The 23,846-nt window shown below is 37.2% G+C and overlaps 1 protein-coding gene across 7 annotated transcripts in view; it reads left to right on the forward strand.

Annotated features, from left to right (window-relative positions):
- OTUD7A (OTU deubiquitinase 7A) overlaps positions 1-23,846 on the forward strand; it is a 138,400-nt gene that overhangs the window by 109,136 nt on the left and 5,418 nt on the right. For 4 of the 7 annotated variants that reach the window (XM_075764397.1, XM_075764393.1, XM_075764395.1 and 1 more), the window contains 5 exons: positions 4,849-4,950; positions 6,456-6,583; positions 7,641-7,753; positions 16,809-16,936; positions 18,761-18,910. In XM_075764397.1, the coding sequence (XP_075620512.1) occupies positions 4,849-4,950; positions 6,456-6,583; positions 7,641-7,753; positions 16,809-16,936; positions 18,761-18,910 (621 nt within the window). Of the gene's footprint in view, positions 1-4,848; positions 4,951-6,450; positions 6,584-7,640; positions 7,754-16,808; positions 16,937-18,760; positions 18,911-23,846 lie in introns of all 7 variants that reach the window. The other 3 variants (XM_075764396.1, XM_075764392.1, XM_075764394.1) reach the window with 1 other exon arrangement.

The raw sequence follows: 23,846 nt of genomic DNA on the forward strand, positions 1-23,846 counted from the left end.
GCTGATTTCATCATCTAGACTAAAAGAGAGTGCTCCTACGAGAAGGTCCTTTTTTTGAGGTACAGAAAATGTATTGGTAAATGCTTTATTTATTCACTTATTTTAAAGAGTAAGCAGTGAATGATTAATATAAGCCCATGTAGACAATCTGTTCTTGTAATTTTCTTCACGTCAATACTTGCAAGTACACATTTATTGTATGGAAGGACTAAAAGTAAAAATAAACAAACAAATCCTCTTAGCCAGTCATATAAGAAACACATAAAGCATGGAAATAGCTCTGCTGAAATCTGGACTTGAGGTTCCTACACCCATTGCTAATCGCCTGACTATTCTGAGTGGGCTGAGTAATCCTCTGTTGACTTAGCCAGTCAGTTGTGCACACCCCAGAGCAGTTGCTACTGTTGGATTCCAGAGGGGAGTTGGTGAGTGTTTAGGGTGAACCATTGCTTTTGAGAATATATGGAGTGTCCAGAATTAGACTTGCTTTGGAAGTTGAAAACGTTATCCAGGTGTGGATTTGTGGAAACACAATGTGCTGGAGAAATGAATGAAAGGCTGGGTTTAGCCTAATTTCTTAAGGAAACTGAGATTGTGTCAGCAAGCTGTCTCTTAAGATTGTATTTGTAAAATTTAACTCTGCCCATTTCAAACATATTTGTGAGTAAGCTTTTACAAGTTTCATGGAAATAAGCAACTAGCTTATTTTTAGTATTTCCATAGAAGAAAAAATTGCAATGTGAATATTGTTTATTAAACGCTACAGAAGCCACATGGGCAAGAATGCCCAACCACAAATAAAAGAAAAGCCATCAGAAGTCTCACCTTTAGCCACACGTACAACAAGCGCGGGAGGCCAGACATTAAGTCCCACTGTGCACAGATGGACTTGTTTTCCTCAGTGAGATGTCTACTCTGTCAGTGTTTCTGAGGAGTTGGCCTACGACTGATTTACATAGCTGTATGAAAGAGCACTGTTAAGAGCACAGTGAAACGTGTTGCAAGACAATCACACTCAATCTAAGGTAAAATTGTAGAAGCTCACACGACACTTCACACTTTTTCCCATCTATAACCGTCCTTGTTTTTCTCTTAATGTCTATTCCATTTTTTCCTGTAAGAATTCTGACTTATTTTTGGTACAATAAATGCACAGTGGTGTTGCAGGCAAGAAACCAGCTGTGCCTTGGAGGTAGTGATGTGCAATCCAGCTTTGCAGTGAAACTGCAACCACACTGAATGATATAGAGCTTGAGAGGGGACACATCCTTTGTAGCATCTCCTTTCACCTGTCAAGAGAGAGTTAGAATTAAGTTGCTGTTGACAAAGTCATTGTAACTTTCTGATGGTTAATTCTACCAGAAAAATCCCAAGCCATTTAGTTTATTAGTAGCTTAAACCAGAAAAAAGAAAATACAGACTGGAGAAAATGAAGAGGAAGGAAAGGATTTATGCAGAGTTTCAACACAGGTTCTTCAGTATTGTTTAACCTCATGTTGGTTTTGAATTTGGTTGGTTTGTATGTGTACCACCAACCTTGTGCATGTTTGGGCAGCGAATACTTTATAATGGACCTTAGTAAACTGGAAGGCAGCTCTGTATGAGCACCTTTATGGGATAGTCATAAATTACAATAATTGCTGTTGCATATTTTTATCTTCTTGTTTATACTGTTAATTGAGTTTTGCATAGAGGACATCACGCTGCGTGCTTTCTCACCTTCTGTAGTACCAGTACATAAGGCATCAGGGGCTGATACGGAAAGCCAAGCCTGGCCCCTGTTAACGTTTGAAATGCATTCTCTGGTCTCTGCTGCCTTCTTTTTGAGCCATTCAGGTCATATAACAATCTAGAATCCTCTTTGATCATTTCCTCCCATAAATCCTGCGGCAAGAAACAATACACCTGTAGCTTGTCATACAGTATGGATGCTTATGAAAATAACACTTAAACTTTTCTAGTGTCTGTTAGTAATACTCCAATATTATGAATATTGTTGGGTAAAACCCATGCTTTAAAATATGTCCTATTTCCTTTTCCTCAGATACCGACTCTTTCAACCTAACAGTTGCATAAGGCCAGCTTGTATTCATGCCAACAGTTGTAGTGGGTTTACAATAGGGTAGCTTTTGATGTTTGCACCTTGTCCTGGGAGCCGATACTAGATTTTTAAGTAGCAATATTGTCTGTTTTCTAAAATTTGCAAAATGTTCTCTGAGATTCAGTTCACTATTTTTTCAGGGAATACAAGATCTATATCTGGTTCTGTATCAGAATGATTGATTCTTGTTAGGCCCTGCAAATAAGGGAGCAGGGGGAGCCAGTACCTGCTTTGTATTGTAAGTCTGATGCACACTATGTAGTGAATGACTAGGATAATACCAGAATACAGAAATAGTTGGCAATCTTCAGCCACAGAGGATGGTAGAATCTGTTAACATTTCTTTTGAGTTTACAGCTGAAGTCTTAAATATCATGCAAAGAAACGGCAATATGGTGGGCTTCTGATTGTACGTTGCTAGATCATAGACTTGGATAGGACTTTTAATCTTCATCTAAAATTAAGGTCAAATTTTAGAGTACTAGAAAATGGCTATATTCATTATCAGAGTATTTTTGCTGTAAAACAACAGATCAATTTCTTGAAATTGTGTTATTTAAGATTAAATAGACTTTGTAAGTAAGTAAGAAGCAAGATCAGGTAGGAGACCAACAGAGGGAGGGAGAGTGAGAAATGGGTCTAGTTTGCCCATAAATATTGTCTTATCAAAGCAGACAGAAATAAGCCTGAGGTAGAACTGTTTCCAGTTTTTATTTAAGCTCCACTTTCCTGTTGTTTCCCTAAAGGGATCCACTGCAACTACTAGATGTGAAAAATGAAAATGCACTGCTTTTTATTTTTGTTATAATGCAATGCATTTCTGCTATTTTTTTTTAGTCAGCCATAAGCTTTGTGATGTTAACCAAGCCCACAAACATTTTTTGCATAATCTACTTGAAAGCAGATCACTTTTATAGAAACTGCTTGTTATTCAAAAGATTCATAAACACCAGACTTTGACATTTATTACCAATAGCTGCTAGTTAATCTGCAAAACAATGCCATTCGTTATTCCCTTAAGTCCCAAGGTCTGTCTGTTTTAGGTCTTGTAACTGTGCTTTAAGCAGCACCTTGCTATAACTTATTACTGAATATAATACTGCCAAAACATTCTGCAAAAAACAGGTGGCAAGTTGTTACTTCACAGCCTGCAGAGACAGGAGTTGCTAAAAATAACAACTTGTTATTTCAAATTTATCTTTCCCAAAGGCTGTCCAATAGCACTTTAATTTAAGCTTCTTTAATGCATAGTTAATTTGGAACACTCTAATGTTGGGCATTTGCAAACTAGCTGCTAAAATCATGTGAGGATTACCAAATGTACTTAGTTATTGATCTGCTATGCATCTTTAGAGTATAGTAACTCTCAACCTATACTGACTAATTGAAATTTAATTATGTCATTCTTAGTACCGGCACAAGTAATTGGAGTCACGTGTTAAAATATCTTTATACTAATTTTTTGCACAATATGTATTACCTGTCATTATAAATAAACTTCAGTATAATTTTGTAATGAAAACATATTAATGGAGAAAAGGTTTTTTTCATTGTTTGAACTTACTTCTGATTTGGGGATTTAACCTTAAATGGAAGACTGACTGTACGAATACAGACATTCTATTTCCTCTTAGCTTGCAGGTAAAGGAATCGGGGGAGAAAAAGTCTGCAGAAGCGGACAAAGAAAGAAATGGAGTCACTACAGGCTGCCTGTTGCATTATTCACTCAATTATTTAATTGTGCATTAACCCACACACTTTCCAGAAATCTTGTGAAATATACCAGCTCTACTCATCATTGTTAATCATCAGCTCTTCCTTATCCCCAAAGATGGTAGACAATTGGTCACATTCTCTTACTTTATATTAGAAATGTTCACATGACTGTTTAACCAAGACTTAACACTGCAGTAAGCTACCACACAGCACCCTGCATGCCAGGAATTATGAACTTCCAGTGTTGGCTTTGCCACGGATACTTTTTGGGGGTTTATTTGCTTCATCTAGATATATCAAATATCTGTCCTCTCATCTTGCCTTTTTCATAATCCATCTGTTTTTTTATAATCTAAAACATGCTTCATCTAGCAATGATGGATAAGTGGTTCTTTACATGTTCTCAAAGAGAAAAGCCACATGCTATCCTAGACCTTGGGCTATGTGTCTGGTCTCATTTCAGTTCTTTGGTAGTGCAGCTGTTGATTTTAGTAGGTCTAATCATGATTTACTATGGTAAATGAGAGGAGAATCAGCTGTTGAAACAATCCATCTGTTTGAAACAATAGTAGTTTACTTAATAAACTTCACTAACAATAAAGTATTTTGATTAACACATACATGTTACTTTTGTCCTTTGAGACTTTATTACTGTAACATAATCTGTCATCTGTGCATGGGAGGCCAATGTCAATTATGTTTGGAAACTGATACCAAGACTCATGATGGTATTCAGGCAATGAACTCTTTGGAAATCCATCCCTGAATGCAGCATATGAGAATGGAAGATGCAAATTATTTAAAGATGCTTTCTTCTTATTCCAAATACATGTAGAGAATAGTTAAAGTTTATCTGCCTCTTATTTCTAATCTTTTCAGTTTTCACTTCTGACATTGCATTTAAGTTTATTTGGCAGAAAGGATGTTCATGATTAACCTTCAACATCACACATCATCGCTGTGTGCCTGTGCACAGTACACATCCTATTGTAGTGTCCACTCCACCATTTTAATAGATGCTTTCTTTTCAGGACGACTAAATTGGTGGTCCACAGTGTGTACAAGCTGTAAACGTCTTCTTCCTTTGGCTACAACAGGTGATGGAAACTGCCTCTTGCATGCTGCATCCTTAGGTAAGGGAGAGTCTGTACGTGAAACCTGCCAAAAATATTTACCGCTTTTCTCTGTCCCCAGCAAAAGCTCATAAAAACCCATGGGATACAAAGACTTTCATGAAAAGCCTGGTTCTGAGCAATATATGCTTCCAGTTTCACTTAAGTATCGTTTGCTTTAGGCGTGCTTGAGGGATGAAGGTAAAATTTTATCAGGTTATAAAAGAAGTATAGTTGGAACAATATCAAAACCCATATATCATAAACAGGAGTGATTTGCATTTTCCTTACAGACCCCAATCTAACAGCTCTGGAACAGGCACATTCCAGATACTTCTGCAGGATTGTACTCCTTGTGAGTGAGGAATTGCATTCATTCCCTGGCTTTTGTTAAATAGTTCTCTGGCTGTCACCTCTCTTGGTTCCTTGCAGAGTTTAACTATATGGGAAACAGAGTTTGGGGTGAATTAAAATAGTTTCCAAATTATTAGTAATTGTTAATACAAGATCCTTGAAGCCTTTCTTCATATCAAATAAATAGAAACCTGTGACACTGAAAGTCTTTGATACACCTTCTATGTCCTAACCTATTATGAGGAAACTTTTTTTTTTGGTTGCAGTTGCTAAAATCTTCTACCACTGGCACTCCAAAAGGTGATTTTTAAAAAAACACTGGGATTTTTAGTATTTTGAAGAGACTTTTCTTTTTGAAAGTAGTAGTAAGAAAAGAGCTTTTGCTGTTTCTAAGGATCCTTTTATCTTTGTCCACTTCATTTTTAATTAGGAGGAATTGTATATTATTTACAGCAAATGTTCAGAGTATTTTGACCTGCAAAGTCTTAAATAAACATATTTAATGCCAGCAGCTGACAATATGGTAATTGAAATAGGGCTGTCTATGGGCATGTGTCTTGGTGAGAGCTCTGCTCTCTTTTCATTTAGGTTACCATTCTCAACTACATGAAGACGTTTTATTATCTTAAAATGAGGTTGAAAGCCTGTGGCTGGTTGTATTTTTAGACTTCCAGTCATCTTGAATGCTCATCTCTTTATTTGGATGTTGAAGCCAAAGGAAATTTGCCATCATGTTGTGTGAGAGTTGGAGGCCTTTGGGTGTCGGTATCATCTGTGATTCACAAAAGTGCCTGCAGTTGTCAATAGCATTCTTGTGTCTGCAAGCTCTCTTGGCAACTACAGCTAAAACCAACCTGTGCACTGAATATTCCATTGCTTGCAGCAAAGTTGAAGTTGCCTGGAAGAAAACACTGAAACAACTCATATCCTTAGTCATCCCTTAATCAAAGTTTAAACTCTGTTAGAATTCCCTCTTGTTTGTCATTAGCTTATCTATATTGATTGTTTCTTTAGGAAACCTTAAAAATAATGAGTGAATTATTTGCCAAGGAGAATTTTAAATACGGTAAAAGCTATGCTTCTTTTGTTAATAGAGCAGTATTCATTGTATTAGTACTTACTGTTTCTATTTCACTGTAGCTACTTTAAAACTGAATCTTGTGCCACTTTAGGGATGTGGGGATTTCATGACCGAGACCTTGTTTTACGTAAAGCACTCTATACTATGATGAGAAGTGGAGCTGAAAAGGAAGCACTGAAAAGAAGATGGAGATGGCAACAGACCCAGCAGAATAAGGAGGTCTGTATGGCCTAAAGTCAGTCTTGTTGATATCATTTAGGGTCAAAAGCATTCTTCTGAAGTTTGGTGTGAAAGTTTTAATTGCTATCAAATCTCTTGTGCTTCCATTTTGCATGGGAAAAGAGATACTTGTATTTAGAATTTTTGTATCAGAATGCAAATGCATTTGTAGTTTTGTGTGCATAAACCCACACAGTTTTGTGCCTACAGAGGTCTAGGATGAGTTTGGAACCTGTAGAAAATTTTGGACTGCAAAATTAAATGTACAATGTAGCTATCACAAGCATTATAAAATGAGAAAAGAAAAGGAAAAAGAAAACGCCATTTAGGAATGATTCCCCAGAATGGTGAACTAGAATTCTTAGAACTCAAATACTGAGTTGATGTTTCTTAACTATAAAATCAACTGTAGATTTGGCTTGACTTAATTAAAAACTGTACTTCAGCATGTAGTATTTTCTGAAGATGTCTGTGCCTAAAAGCTCCAATTTCATGAGTAATCCTGAATGCAGTCAAGTGAATATGCTTAAATGTTTGTGACTTACTTGTAATCTGCCTTTTGTTGGCAGCAGTCAGTGAGAATACAGCTGAGCTGTGACTGACTCAGCTACTTCAGGCTACCTGAAAGCACAGGGGCACAGAAGCACTTATATACCCTTTCTGCTTTTGAACAGAGGGAGAAAGCATCACCTGTCTGCCCAGGAGGGCATTCGTAGTAGTTCCATATATTGGGGAAGAAAGACCTCCAGAAATGGGCAGTAAAGCATGCTGACCATGGTTGCCAGGAGTTCACGTGGGTATGAATAACTGGAGCACTGCATTAGCAGCAGCAGCCCCACATCTGGGCATGTAATCCAGCGTACAGTTAGTGGTTTAGGTCTTTTTGAATAAGTTGATATTCTTTCACCTGAATAGAAATGTGGAAACGTTAATGGTCCAAGATGTTAAACCATATCATGTATGAAGCTCAAAATAAGTTAGTCATAAATACTACTACAGAACTCTCTTTACCTTTTATACCAGCATAATTGTAAAGGTGTTTCATTCTCTCCCATAGTCAGGTTTAGTGTATACAGAAGAAGAATGGGAACGGGAGTGGAATGAACTGCTTAAACTGGCATCAAGTGAGCCTCGTACACATTTCAGCAAAAATGGAGGCACTGGTGGTGGGTAAGTTTGGAGTACGACAAAATCTTTTAGTTTCTGTTCTCACGGGGAAAACGATACAGTACAAGTGAATTAAGATGTTTACAGGACCGTCAAACTGCCTTTTCAGCTGGTTGTGATTTTTTTCCATGGTAGAATATAATTATCTAAACATCCCATTATAATATTTAGCACTTTGATTAAGTTTCCTTGTACAGTTACCACACTAACTTGAGGTTACTTTGCATCCAAGAGAGTCTGGATGTCACAAATACAAATTTCTTGGTTTCTGGAACAAGCATGTTGGCAGTAGCATTTAGCTTCAAGGAGATGAAGTGCCTCGTCTTGCTGAAGATATGTAGCTTTTGGTTTGAGGAAGACTTAGCAGAAAGATAGCCACTGCTCAGGTATTTTCACTAAAACGTGGAATGACAGAATAATATTACATCTTCTAATAGCATTCTAGAAGAAAGTAGTTTGTGCCCAGATATTACTTGTTCTGTGCTTTAGCACAGCTTTAATGCCATCTTCTCATAGTCATACATTTATTTCAGTCCCTTTTTTGCTTTGTAGTTCAAACAGAAAATCTTCAGAGAGATCTTTTTTGAGGGCAAGTCACCAAGTAACTCTCACATTTTCTACTTTCCAAATGCTGTTAACCCTAAACATACAGGGGAAAAAAGTAGTATTTTTGGTATTAAAGCTAAAGATTATGTATTTGGATGCAGTGTCTTTTTAAAAAGAAAGTAGAGTATCAAGTTATACTTTGTAGTTTCATGAAACCCTTCTGAAAATCAATATGCTACTTCAATCTTTGAACAATTATAAAAAACTTTAAGAATTACGTAATTAATACTGCACTGATAGGAACAGTTGCCCTTTCTTTGACTATTCAAGCTTTTATTAAACCCAGTTAACATAAATAGTGCACTCAAACACAAGATTTAAAGATTGTAGGGGTTTGTTTGTTTGTTTGTTTGTTTTCTGAATTAAACTGATTCACTATCAGCCTAGTGAAGTTTGTTGATGTTGGAATGTTCTGCATAGGGTATGTCTGTATTTTGAAGAACCACATCAGATTCTTTTCTTACCTAATCTCATCTCTGTTTATCTAGATTGATTCCATAAGACTATGGCTGACTGCAGGTACTTTGATTACACTGTGCAAAGCTGCAACGTTTGCCGGTTACTACCCAGTACTAACAGGCAAACAAGGAAAGAGTGTTTTCTTTGAAGACCTGCTTAATATGCATGTTTAATACTCAATTTAGTAGCATTTTAGTCAATTAGCTTATAAACAGTACCAGAAAATGTGATGGTTGCAGGGAAAAACCTAGTACTGTCTACTGCCAGCATGCATTTAGTTTAGATGTTTAGAACCTACTGGAAAAAATGGATAGAAACATACTGGTGAAAAAGTTTGGGATGAAATAGTATCTACAACAGTTAAATACCCCGATGTACATGCAGTATCTGCTTTAAATAGTTGGTATGATAAAACATCCCTCCCTTTCAGTGCAATTGTTCCCAAAGTATAGGATTTTTGTCCAGCCTTAAGAGTGCAGAAGCTTTAGTTTTGGTATCTCATGTTTATCACTAAAAATATTTAGTGTTTGTTTACTCAGTGCATGTTTTTCTCTAGCTACGGTTTCCCCGAGAAAAAATCATGTGGTGATAAGTAAACTGACAAAATAAGGCATACAATACAATGAGAGTAATAAAATCTTTAGAATATATTCTCTGGGCTTTGAAAGAATATTATATTTTCCTTTTAACCCTGTGATGCCTAGGACAGGTAATTCTACTAATGCAGGAGGACATTGTTTAGAAAATTGTCAGCCTTTTTCTTTTATTTTGGGGCTAAAAATACAGATTGGTTTTCATTTTACTCTCTAGTTTTGTTTCCTATGTAGATATTTTCCTGTTGATATGCTTTAGTCTTCTAATGCAGTTCAAGTCCTATTTCTGTTACATTTGGCCATTCACCACCAATGTTCTCTGTTTTTATTCTGTTTCATTCTGTACGTTTCATGCACTGTGTAGTTTCAGTATATACCAGTTAGAGATGTCCTCAAATCTTGCATTTGCCACTCAACCAACCATCTTTAGCTTTAGTTCCCAGATACTTAAACAGGGACTATCACTATTACATAAAGAATTAATCTAAATTGTTTTTAATGATTGCATCATGGTTTGCATTTATCTTTTTGCGAATCAAAATAGACAACAGTTAGTTTTTCCTTTAAAATAGTGAAAGAGGAATCAGGCAAGAAATGTAGCCTATTAAATATGTAATTCTTTTTACAATCATTTCAAAGACAGCATGAACGTGACAGAATGAATTATTTTCTCAGTTTAATGTACCCATGTTCAAAATAGAGCCCTTGAGAAGGAAAAGGAATATCAAAATAGTATTTCTGAGATGCGGTATATTCTGTTCTCTAGTTAGGTACTGCCTTAAGAAAGCTTGCAAATTAGTCTTTGAATTGTAGATGAAGCCATTCTCCTTTGGTGTCAGAATTACCTAGAGCTCAGAAGTTGTATCTGCTTCAAAAGAATTCAGTGACAAGCCTAAGTCTGGAATTATGCTGCCTCATTCACCTGCAAGTTCCTTTTAGTTATTTTTCAGAGTAAACTACATGGAAAGGAGATCAGCAATTGTTGGTAAATCTTCAAAGATTTCTTCTTTGAGAGCACTCTTGTTCTGAGGCTTGGAAGTTAGGAAAAAAGAAAAAATAAAGGGAATACATAAAAACTTGGTTCTTAAGTTCTTGTTTCCAACATGTAAAATCCTTCAAGCACTAAAGCTGAGCAAACTAATTAACTATGAAGCAGATTTGTGGTTTGAAACAGGTTTGCACATCTTTCTGTAAATGTAAAAAAATAAGTTTCAGGTTAATATAACTGTTTCATTTATCTACATTTACAAGCAAAACCGAGGTACTGAATTGAAGCAACTGCTTTGAAAAAAGGAAAATTACTTGTACCCTCTGTTTTTAAGAACCTAACTATTGCAGTCCTGCTAAAGAGAAACTTCCAGCCCATTCCTTCATTTGCAGACTATTGTCAGTCAGAGATTTCAAAGCCTGTTCTAGTGCTAGATGGAATATCGCTGCTGTTTTTCACTTCTTGAAAACCTAGTAGAGCTGAAAGCTAGATGTCGTGGTGTGACCCAATACAGATTTTGAACGTGGATTGTATTCTTATTTAGTATTAACTGTCACCTTCTCGCTAGCTGTTTCATATGCTGTTGGCACTATCTATTGCTAAAGTGACTTTAAATGGGGAAGAAGAGGGGGAATATTGCTGTAATCTTCCCATGTGTCATTAGAGTTTTATTTAAGGCAGAAAACCAGAACATCCAAACGGGAAGTATCTCTCAAATGCCTGTAATCTCTGAGGTGTTGGACTTGGCTAGCTATTCAGAGTAAATCAACGTACAATTCTTGATACAAACCACTGCGTCCATCAAAGACCCTCATCTTGTGGAGAATTTAGTTTAGATCAATTAACACAGACGTTGCTTTAAAACTATTTTATTTGATCTGGTTGTCTATTATAGGAGTGCTATTCCTTTTTAACTGTTCGGTACGTGCAGCCATTATAGGGTGCAGATAGAAAAAGGTTCATTGTAACAGTATATTTTTTCCTTATTAGCTGAAGTTTCTGATGGCTAATAAATCTTTTCATCTGGCCTATTTTCAGTTGATGTAAGTAGTACTTAAGCAAAACGCAGCCTGGAAATAATCAAATTGCCGTGGTGATTCAAATACACTAGTTCAGACAGCCCTTCTGGATCTGAAAACAGTGGCTATCCTACAGACTCTAGAAAGAGATAAAATTCAAGGCAAAGGAGGGATCAGAATTATGTCATGATAAAATTAAGTACTTGGACCTACATAGTGATTGGGGTTTACCTTATTGAACAAGTTTTTGTTGAATTCAAGCTATTTCCTATTTGACAGATGGTGGCATCTCACATGCCACAGATGATGTTCTACACAAAAGCATGCATTCCCACACAATTAAATACAAAATAGCATTCAAACCAGAATAATTGAGGGAAAGTTGATTTGTGTTTTCTCTTTTATTATACGCCTTGAAAACTGCTTCCTATATATTGGTTTGCCTGAGAAAAAAGTGTTCATATTTTTAAAGACTAAGAAATGAAAATTGTAACTCGAAACATTCACATTCTGTATCTCCTTTAGTCAATGCAGTATACCTTTTTTCTTTCCCCTCTGAAGAAGGAAAATGTCTCGCTACTGTGCAATTTTTTTGTCTGACTTGAAGCTCATTGCTGAAATACTGTGTAAGGAAATCAACAGATAGGTTCCTACACCTACCTACAGCAGAAATTTGTACTTGCTAGTAAAGTGTGGCTGTGGTGTATGCTGGTTTGAATTTTGGGATTCTTAAGCAGGGGAAGAAGCGGTTTCAGAAAAGGGGTGGTGGCAAATTGAGACATGAACTCAGATTTCATTCTGGTCTCATGCTTCTACCTAATCACCAGGTTGAAGAACTTGATACTTGTCATGTTGTTTCAGTACATCTCAACTGTCTGCAGGCATTGGTCTCTTGCTCTGCATGAATCCTGAAACTTAATCTAAACTTGGAATAGCTGTTACGAGTCTGTTAGACCAACTGAGAATCTGGAGCGTATGAGTGGGAAAGAAAAGCAAGGTTACCATAGGGAGCTGTTCAGAAGGAAATCCAAGAACGTGAAAACAGGTCTTGCTCAGAGTTTACAAGCAGACAGCCATGTGGAACAGCTGGGTAGGTGACTTTCCCATTCCAGCTTTTTGAGGTTTTTTTTCATTACTAGCTGCAGTAGAAATTGGATTTTTCCATAGGAGAGAGAATTTCTTTGGAGTGCTGAGTCCACCCTGTTTGGATTTGAGGTATCAGTGGTCCTGTAGGACAGACCGAGAGGTTGTTTTTTGGTTTTGTTTTGGTTTGGGTTTTTTTTCCTTTTTTGTTAATTTGTTCTTACAATCATGAGAAATTTTTTAGTCAGAGTGCCCTGGTTGAGCAGGATTCTGCAATACAGATTTATATGCTCTTATGTATGCAGATTTCATTATTTAAAAATTAACTTTACCTGAACAAAGGAATTAATTTCAGTTTTTTAAATTTCCTTTGCCTCCATGTTATACTGACAAAATTATTTTGTCCAAAATTTTCATGTCCATGTAGTTAGAATAAATAAAAGAGCCAGGAAAAAAATGGAATGAAAAGTGGATCAAAGGATGTGGCAGGTTGCTATGGATACTCGTTAATGATGATTTTTCATTCTCATTAATCTGTTGGAAAATTCATACTGAATCCTCAGCAGTGGCACTGAAATAATATAAGGTGGCCCCCATGAATCACTGGCAATGATGAAATAAAATTGAACATTGAAAAGGTTTCCCAGAGAGGCTGTGAAGTCTTCCTCCTTGGAAGGAGCTTCAAAAGTTGTCCAGACAGGGTCCTGGGCAGCTGGCTCTAGGCGGCTTGGACAGGGTGACCTCCAGAGCTCCTGCCAACCTCAACCACTCTGTGATTTTGTGAAAATGAGCAATGGAAAACAGATGTGTAACAGAAGAGAAGGATTTGAAATACATCAGTATGATCATAAATAGTGAATCAAGCAACTTGGTGATGTGATATTGAAAACTAAAAAAGCCCAGTGGAATTTTGAACTTCTGTGCGGCCAGGATTGACATCAGCTGACCAAAGAGAGAAAGGTTCTGATATAGCTGCATCTGGAATATGCCTGTCACTTCTAGAAACCTCCTTAACTGGGACTTGACGAATAATTAGAGGATTTGAAGAAAAACTTTAGGACTGATAGTCTGGAAATACTAATGTGAGAAAATAGCTGGAGATCTTTGTAGCATATTGTCTTGCCAAAAACGTGATTCTTCTAACTTCCTTTTGGCTAACAAATTACTCTGAGGGTGACATAATGGACTGCAAATGCTGAAAAGCTGTCACAGCCAGCAGTGGAGAAGAATTACGTAAGGAATATGAGAGGAAATTACAAAACCGGGAATTTACTTTGAACATCGGGAAAAATTTCCTCACCAGTTTGGGTAACAGGAAGAGGGATCCAGGGAAGGAGAAGTGTCTCGCTGCTTGATCAGAGAATTTGTATCCTGCATCAGCCTACTATCAAGAATTTCCATCCTGCTGTGCTCCCAGGTTGGGATGAAAGATTTTAATGTAAAGTTCCAGGGATGGGCTGGATGCCATCAGACCTCAGAGAAGGCTACTGCATTTGTCCCATACATTCTAGAGCAGTGCCCATATGGTTATGTTCAGTTACTATTTTTCACATATAATGAAAATTGACAGTTAATTATGGAAGTTCTGTGCACATCTAACAATAAGAGGAGAATTGCTGCCTTCATTTGAGAGTGTGCCTAGGTTACATTGTCCACCTTTACTTGTCATGTCTCACGGAAGCTTTGTATTCTATTTTTAAGTGGCACTCAGCTGTGAATTAGCATCCTCACTTTGGTCTGCCTCCCACAACTGTGCCATTTTTCAGTTGTCTTCCATCTAGTGTGTTTATTTCTGTCTTCTAGGCAGAGGCAAAGCTTTAAAATGTGATACCGGCATTAATGACATTAAACTAGAAAAATAGGAAAGAGGATAACTGAACCCAAAAATTTTATAAAATGCTTATGAAGTCATAGAAGGGCTTGGAAATGTTCAGCTAGAGAAATGGGGAATTTAACAGAATTATTCTTGCAGTCCAGATAAAAGAAAGATCTGTTTCGTAAATGATTGACTTTATAGGTTAGCTTTCCAAAGGTGCTGGGTGTTTCCCTTTTCTGGAAGATTGTGGAGCTAATCCAAAGCATACTGATCATACCTGATCATACTGATGCTGGTTGGAAACACACTTTTTTTTTTTTTTTTTTTTTTTTTTTAAATATTGTCACTCAATTTTAAGTCAGGTTTTCAGTCTTACCTTTTTGGGGGAAAAGTACCCCATTGCATTTAGTGATTAGTAGCATGTCCCTAGAAGTTAGTAGCACATGTTCTTTAACATAAAATTTCTCTCTTCTTGCTGTCAAATTTTTGAGCCAGGAAGCATGTAACTACATGTTTTGTAAGCTTTTCAGTAAAAGAGAACATTTAAAACATACTTAGCAATTGTGTTCGTTCATATATGAAGAAAAAGGGGGTTTGAAATTGGTATCGGTCAGAAAAATAAGACTAATGTATTCAGGTGAATAGGATAGCACAGGTATATTTTACTGAATTTAAGGATTTTAGTCCATAAATCATATTCTAAGGATTTGTCCCTCTGTGTGGGGGTTTGACGCTATTGATTTGTGTTGTTAAATTTGAATTTCTGACACTTGATGCTATTGAGAATAGATGTATAGGCTGTAGATGAATCTGACAGGGACTGATTCCCTGGAGGCTTTTATAAAATTTTAGTACTGACATGAGAAAATCATGAATCTGTGCTGTACACGTTTTTGGCTTTCCTAAATGTCTTATCTCTATGTTCTTCTAGGTAGTAATAATGATGTAATCTAGCACGAGCTTTCTCTGATATTCCTGTAGCAACCAGATATCTTTTCTAATAGACATCCTGTTACTCAGTTTTTCTTTGTCTTCTGTAATTGCTTATGCCTTTCAGACATCAGATTGCGAATAGAACAGAAACTGCCCAAACCATCCCAGCCTCATTTTTTTGTTAAAACATATTGTGTGTACTTGTCACCTGGTATGTAATTTATTCATTTTGGCCACCTTTGAAATTTAGGATTAATTATCACAATTTTGACACAAAACACCATACTGTCAGCATATTACCACTTAATACCTGTGTTTTGGAGAACGAGATGTTGAAAGGCATTTTCACCAAGTAAGGATAATGAATTTAATAATTATTTTTTTTCCCAAGATATATATTCCATAATGGTATCAACATTTAGAAAGGAAGAAACAACTCTCCAGAGTGCAGAAGACTCAAGTGCTCAAATTGTCTTCCAGTTATATTTTACAGCAGGTTTTTTTTGTTTGGGGTTTGGGTTTTTTTTAATTCCTTCCAAGGACAACACTTTTTTGTCTTTATCTTAAATTACCTGCTCATTGTGAAGCTGGTTGAGGATTAACTCTGCTTAGACCTATGGAATACTCCTCAATAACACATTTATTTTAATCTAAAAATGAAATTTATCTCTCCACTTTTTGAAGTACTCTGTATCTGCTCCAGCTAGATGAAGAGAACGGACAGACTTTCATTAGTTCCTGTGGTATTTGGATCAGACCTGTGGAAGGCCAGTGTGAAGAAAAGATGTGGGTTTCTCCATAGTGTTGTCTTACTGTTTGAACGTTATGTTCTGCTCTCCTACCATATAAGACACTTGTGTTGATTCTTTCTGTGTGTTTTCTGAAACACAAAGCTCCACTGGCAAAAATGCTTAGCCTTCTCTCACCTGACTATATCATGATCTAGAATCCTTCTGTATTCTGTAAAAAGAAATGAAAATTTTCATCTCATCTTTGGGAAGATGCTTAAGAAGAGATGGATGATCCTACTTCCAGATGTGCCTATGTTTTTTTATTATCCATAGAGGCTGTCAAGGTGACATGCTTAAACTTCTGATTTTAGATGTCTGAAAGTAGGTGAAATTAATCTTATTGGAGAATCTAATAGGAAAATGAATCTCTAGTTCCTTACACAGGTACCCCCTCCTCATCTTAAAAAAAATACAAAGTTGTTTTCTTTTATTATTACCAATATGTAAGTTAAATTCATCCTACTCCAGCTGACATCAATGTTTCTTATATTGCCAAAGTAAATACAAGTAAATCACCTGTATTCTGTTTGGAGAAACTAGAAACCCCCTTACCTTTCATTGCAGAGTCTATGTGCCAAGGGTGTCACATGAAATTATTTTTGTGACAAAAGCAGATTTACACCAGGAGCTTGGCTAAGAATTACTTTTTTTAGTCCCATTAGGCTACCAGAAAATAATGAGTTTTGCTGACTACTGAACTAGTGTGCAGTCTGCAAATGAAAACATTTTCTCTGTTGCTGTTATTTTATTTCCAAAAACATATTTTCCAGAGTTGATAACTCAGAAGATCCAGTGTATGAGAGCTTAGAAGAGTTCCATGTTTTTGTCTTAGCCCATATTTTGAGAAGACCTATTGTTGTAGTAGCAGACACAATGTTACGAGACTCGGGGGGAGAAGGTAAGAGGTTTTTAATTAGAAATTTATGCACCTATGTAAATTGAATCAATCATAAACTATCACAAAGAAAGACCCAGCTGTAACATATCTAGAGTGTTTATGGGGTAGCTGCTGCTTTTTTTTTGGGGGGGGGGGGGGAGGGAATAGCAGAATGATACCCAATCCATTTCTGTTACGTACAAGTAAAAAATACAGGATAATTATGTAAGTCTCACTGAAAATCTGTTTATCCTAGTTATTTACTGTTTACTTAATAATGACCAAATTACAGAACAATACATTTCTTACTGGTCTAGGTTAACAAGGTTCTAATTTTACTGTGTTATTTTGGTGCCTCTTAAAACTTTGCATAAATCAATCTCATCTGACTTTGAAAAATTGGATTTTGAATGTATGTATCTTGGTTTTGTTTTTACTAACTCCTTTGCAGCCTCTCATTCAAAAGTTTCCTGAACGTTTTATTCAGTTTGCACACGTGAACATACAAATGTTAGATCCATATGTGGAGCCAGCGGGACAGCTGTCTGAGCAGGACTTGAATGATTAAATTAATCACTCTCACTTTTTACCACAAACTAATAGAATACCAATTAATGACAGCATGTTGCTTAACTAAAGGAGAGTGTTTGGTTGATTAAAGGGGGACGTTAAACATGTGATGGAGTTCACAGAAATTTACTTCCACAGGAAAATGCTGGGTAATTTCAGTTTCTGTTCAAATTGTGAGCTACAAGTAATGGTTGTATGATCGCTATCTCCTCTGACAGACTCGATCATTATTGCTTCACTTCCTCATAACTTTTCCTATCCCAAATTGTCCTCCCTCTGCATTTTCTTCTGCTTGACCCAATCTGATTCTGTCACAATGTTTTTCTTACTGCTGGCCTCATGGACCAGCATGATCAAGTTTAACTGTTGTATGTACAAAATACAGGTTTTCAAAAAGACTAATAACTTGGTCAAATTTGGGTAGACTTACCAAAATGTAGGTTTAATGCCTCAAAACCAATACTGTTCTCCATCCCAAAGTCTGGACATGGCAGACCTCTTCAAAGAAAAAGTCTCTAATAAAAACAGTGCATTGTTTGGGTTTACTTTTTCCTTATGCTCATTTTGGAAATATTTCAGCAATAAGGATTCATATTTTCAGAGCAGATGGAAAAATAATTGGTCAGAAGCAAACACCATGAGAGAATTTTCCTGCCCAAACTTGCTGTTTCCCATGATTATATATAAACAGGTGTAGAATCTTTCAAAGGAAAGAGCTTTGCCCTTAGAGATGCAGCATCCCATTCAAATTCTACTTGTAGAATTTTTTTAATCTTTCCTTATCGTTATTATATATACGTACATATACATATATGATGTGTGTGATGACATGTGGACTATAAACATGTGCGTAATGTTTCCTTTAGAAATCTGTTAATGCAAGGCATAAGCAGAGTATGTTACCAAGAGAACTGATAGTGTATTTATTGCTGATTACTAGAAAATATCCTTCTACCTAGAAGTATTACAGGAAGGTACAAATCTGCATACGAGTGTTACAGTCATCAAGATTTTGTTATAAGAGCTTAGTATCTTTACTAGTAAACAATTAGAGTAAGGAAAATACATACAAGAGCAGAATGTTTTCATTATTGTTCTTAGTCTATTTCTTGACTGTTTTATAATGAAATTTTACCTGTCATTATGACTGTTTTCTGCATCAATTACTCCACTTCAGGCTGCTCTCCTGAAGCTCTGAAAATGTTGTAGCACAATTGTTATATACAGTAGAACCTCTGTTCTTTGACGTAGTTAAAATCTCATTTTTCTTTGCAGCATTTGCACCTATACCGTTTGGAGGAATTTATTTGCCACTTGAAGTTTTACCAAACAGATGCCATTGCTCACCTCTTGTCCTAGCCTATGATCAGGCTCATTTCTCTGCTCTTGTTTCCATGGAACAAAAAGATCAACAGAGAGAACAAGGTATGCTATAACCACAGCAACCCAAGAGTATATAGTGAATACAGCGCACAAAGTGCTTTCTTCTACCTGTAGGTGTGTGTGTCTGTCGGAAAGGAAACAATATCCACTAAATGTTATTCTGCATTCTTAGGAGTCTGAGTGGTCTGTTTGCAAGACTAGGAGCCAAGAACTCTTCAGTCCTGGTCCTTGTGCTGTCACTGTCTGTCTTAGGCACTGAAACCTTTTCTGTCAGTTCCATATCTGTAAATAGGTATATTCATAGTTACCTACTGTGCTTCTGGGTTCTTGAAGGCCTTGGTTAATTTGGATTAGTAAAGTGCTTAGAAGATTGTGAGTCATTACTACGGAAAGCTCCCGTCATGGAAACATCTCTCTTCTAGCGTGCTAAATGCACTTTTCTCATTTAAAAACATTTAGTTGCCATCTTATCATCTTGCTGTCTTCTGTTTTACTTTGGAACAGTGACAACAAAGTCTGACCAGATATTTCTGTGTCAAGTTTGAGCTTCCTGGATATGGGATTGGGAGTGACAAGAGCTTCAGGACTGGATTTGTTCCTGCATCAACAGCATAGGAGCTAGCTATAACTGTCCTTATTTGGAAGACCTGTTTACTTAATAACAGAAAGCTGTCAGATGAACTCCTGTCTGTCTTTGCTCCCTTTCGTGGGGAAGGGAAAAGTGTTTTGCCAAAAACATGGCAAGGCTCTAGAAAAACTCAGTGGAGTTTTCCTGTTAGGTAGGAGTCGTTTGTTTTGGTTTTTTTTTTCCTAATGACACTGCAGAGGTTTTAAATCCCTTATAAATGCATAAACCTCTAAAGTAAACATGGAATGTGTGCTGATTGTTGAGAATCTCCTGAGTGCATTTCATTTAGTCCTCCTTCCTAGAAAGTAGTTTAAAGGCAACTAAATATCCTTAATTTAATTCCCTAACCCTATGTGCATTTAATCTGATTTTGGATGTATTAGGCATTTTCCATGCTTATGAGACAGTCAGCATGCTGCAGCCATGCAAAGTACACTCATTAAAATGATGCAAAGGAGGAGAGAAACTCTTGTTCTCTACAACAGCAAATTTTGTTGTAGACATCTTCATGCAAGAATTTCACATCTAGCTAAGTCATCCTTATTGGAAGGAGGGGGGAGTTTTTTTACGCAAGGTTGTGTGAGATGGGAAACACTCTACAAAGGGTTGCATGTGATGTTGGTGAAGAGGAGACTGAATCATAAGACACTAATGGAGAAAAGGTTGATCTAGATGTCAGATACTCAATGTGAAAATCAATCCAGTCCAACTCTTCAGCCTTCAGTGGCACATAGCTATTTCAGGAATTTGTAAGTGGGTACTTGGCAGTACGTCTGGCCTTTGCATTATGCACTGGGACATTGCAGCTGCCTTCCAGCCCTCAATCTGTAGAAGAGCAGCCCTTAGGAAAATGCTTTTCACATAGGAACCATTTCCAAAGCAGTACACTGAGGTACAATGCGAATCACCTTGTGAGAAATGAAAATCTGCAAAGCAAATTCATACCATTTTAATGCAATAATGTAATATAAATGAAGATAGAGTTTGGAGAGCCTTTTTAAGGATACTGTTTCACTGTTGATGGTTGCTGATGATATGCTGGAGCCAGGACTGTAGTGTCAACATGCCATTAAGTTAGCAGCTCCTGCATATATGTCTGTGTTAGAAATTGTGGAGTTGTCTCCTTGTAGAACATGCCTCCCTGTCTTTGGTCCTGATCATTTTTAGGTCTGAGTTCTGTTGGTGGTGAAAGACGAAATTTCTGGAGCAGGTGGAGTTCATTTCTTCTTTCTAACAATTGGAATTGGAATAATATCAGTAGACTGACAGTAACCTCACTTATTTCAGGCACATCTATCTGCCTTCATACAGTACTTCATTATCACAGGCCTTACAGGAGCCTATGTGTATAAATAATTTGATTGAATACATAGAACTTAACTCTCTCTGCAATAACCTTGCAGATCACCACCACCCAGCAAACCTCTTGCTATTGTGGCATCCTCTAAGTGACAGGATTGACGAAAGGTAGTGAGGGAAACTACTCAGCTGCTCTGACCCTACTTCTCAGTATGTCTTAAAGTATTCAGTGATACACCTTGGTGCCACCTACTGAAATATTCCTAGTATTACAAGCCATATAGTCCTGTTAATTACATACAGCAAGACCTTGGGTTTGATAACAAGGTCACATATTTGATTTCTCCCACAAGTGCTAGCAATAACGTTAAACATACTTCTTGTGGTTAGAAACTGTCTTTCTGTAGGATTTTCCTACACCTATAATTGCCCAGGAAAGGTGCTGGGAGAGAAAAAGCTACCAAATATCCAGCATAGCATCAGTAACGTTAAATGTTGGCTTTGTTCATGTATAAATTCATCCAGGTTAATTACAAGGGCTGTTGAATCAAAATAGTATTTGTTTTATATGATCCGATTTTATATTTTTACTGCAGGGCCTTGAATACCCAGGCTTCAGTTCTGTGGAGCAGCAGAGAGTACTTGGCATTGTCTGGGATGAAGGGAATGCTTTAGCTTTCAGCTGCCAAGCTGGTTGCTGTTAGAGACTGCAGCAGTCCAACAGCTAACACAGCGTTGGTATTGTTCTTCAAATGCTGTAACAGGAAATAGATTAGCACAAGGATGCTCTAATAATGCCTGGTGTTTTGTACCTTGTCAGCATAGGGATGTTGGGAGCTGTGGCACAGAGGAAGGGAGAGCTGCAATTGTTAAGAGTCAGAAAACAATGGCACAGGTGCGTGGCCAGATTTTGAACTAGCAGAATGCAGCTCAGAGCTACAACTTCTTAAAGGAGCATCTCTGATAGCCAGGCCGATCCTAACTTAAAGTCGTAGTATTTATACTCTGACTATGTAAGCGGATGTCAGGAGCAGCACCTGAAGCTGTCTGAACTACTGCATGTACATACATGCATGTTTAAGCTGCTGAGAAGCTGTCTTGCGGAGGAGAAAGTATGCCCTATATTTGTGAAATATGTGTGGTTAAATAACTGCTGATGCGAATGCCTGAAGTTGGCGTCTAGTTGTTTATCAGATCATTTTGAGCACTACTGTGAATGTAAATAAAGAGAGAAAACATGCTAACATCCTCTTTTCTGGAGAGGATTAAAACACATTTTGACACGGTGTCTTTTTACTAGCACATAGCTAGTATTCTGATGGTCACCAAAGGCCCTCCTGTTTCAAAATCCACAACATCTCATTAAAAACCTATAAATACTTTTGTATTCATGCAGGCTATGTTTATGCAGGTGTTTTGTATCTTTGTTTATGGAAAATAAAGACCAGTTCTCAACTGCCCCTAAGACTGCTTCGTTGAACTGAGAGCTTCCCACACTCCCATGCTTGGCCAGCCAGCCAGCAGTGAAATGCCTGCACACAATCAGTTTGCAATAACAAGTGTGAGAGGTCTGACAGTGGTTTTTAACAGCAGTATGTCAGTATCTGTGTCAGCATTGTATTTTACTAGTATTTTCAGAAATAACATGTTCTTCTTTATAGGAGATTAGTAATAACACTTGAGGCATGAAGATGAGTGCTGAGAAACACTGTGACTTGACAGCACAGAAGGCAATACACCCACCTGGGGAACTGCATGAAAGTCCTCAGTGTGTCTTAAAACTGCCATGGACAAAATAATTGCTGTTACTTTTGATGTATGCCATCTCTTGGCATTAGGACCGTTTCAAACAATGGGGTTTCACCTAGAGAACATCCCAACCCAAGTGTAACCAAACTACCGCACCAAAGTTGCAAACTCTGTGATGTGGCTGGGCATCAGGAAGATGCTACAATCTGTTGGGTTTGCTTTAGAAATGAACGCGATGGGTCCTGCTTGCAGTCCTAACACTAAAATACTTTTCTGTCAGGAACATGGGGAGCTCCTCCTACAAGAAACCCCAGCTATCAAACAAAACTCCCTGAGAGAGAAGAAACCTGTTGCAGTGAATATAGAATTTTAAAACTCCATTACTTTAACAGACTCTTTTTGCATGAAGATGGTAGTGCTTCATAGCAGCCTCAGACTAGCCTTTAGAATGAGTAGACAGTTTCTGTTCAGCTCAGAGTTTGAAAAATAATAGTTAACAAATTTCTGTGTGAAGATGGAGACAGAATGTGTCATAATGTGTACGTTAGTTAAGACAACAGTGACATGCTGTAGACAGCTATAAACTTTGTTTTGTACTTAAATATTAAGATTTTAATAAATTGAGTATCACTAACCATTTTTAATAGCTGTATTTTCAGTATCATTAGAAACAGCCAGCTTTAAAAAGGATTGCTTTAAAATTTGTTTATAAAAATGATTCTTTATTGAACTATGTGAAAACTAGTTAGTTTCAAGCTGTCCTTAGAAAAGAAACTCGAATTTACTCTTTGAGTTTACATCCCAAAGAGGCCGATTCATGTCTCTGACAGTTCTTTGGTCCAGGCTTCCCAACATCACCTCCCTCAGGATGACACTCCCAGTTCTCTGCCAGGCTGTACCTGTAAGGCCCGGAGCTACCAGCAAGTGGAAGTGTTGTGTTGTGAACTTACATTGCTGCTCTTTTCTAAGTTGCCTTCTTCCTTTAAATGACTGGTATATTGCATTGTAAGGTCAGTTTTAAGTCCAGTCAGTACCTGCTAGTACTTCAGTTAACTGGCAAAGTATGTGTTTTCCTTGGGAAACACAATCAGTTAATTGTGTTCTCAGTTATTCCAGCCTCTTTGTTGCAATAATTTCATTGAATGCAGCAGGGTAAGCCCTCATGTTACGCCAGTGCGTGTTAAAAAGTCTGTGCAGTTGTCACCTCTGCTGTGCGTTTCTAACGTTCTTGTGCTACAGGGGCTCACTTTACAGTGTATTTTGAACTGCAGAGTTCTCTGCCACTTACTCACATTGAGTTTC

The sequence above is a fragment of the Balearica regulorum genome, chromosome 12 (genome assembly GCF_011004875.1).
Source record: "Balearica regulorum gibbericeps isolate bBalReg1 chromosome 12, bBalReg1.pri, whole genome shotgun sequence".
NCBI lineage: Eukaryota > Metazoa > Chordata > Aves > Gruiformes > Gruidae > Balearica > Balearica regulorum.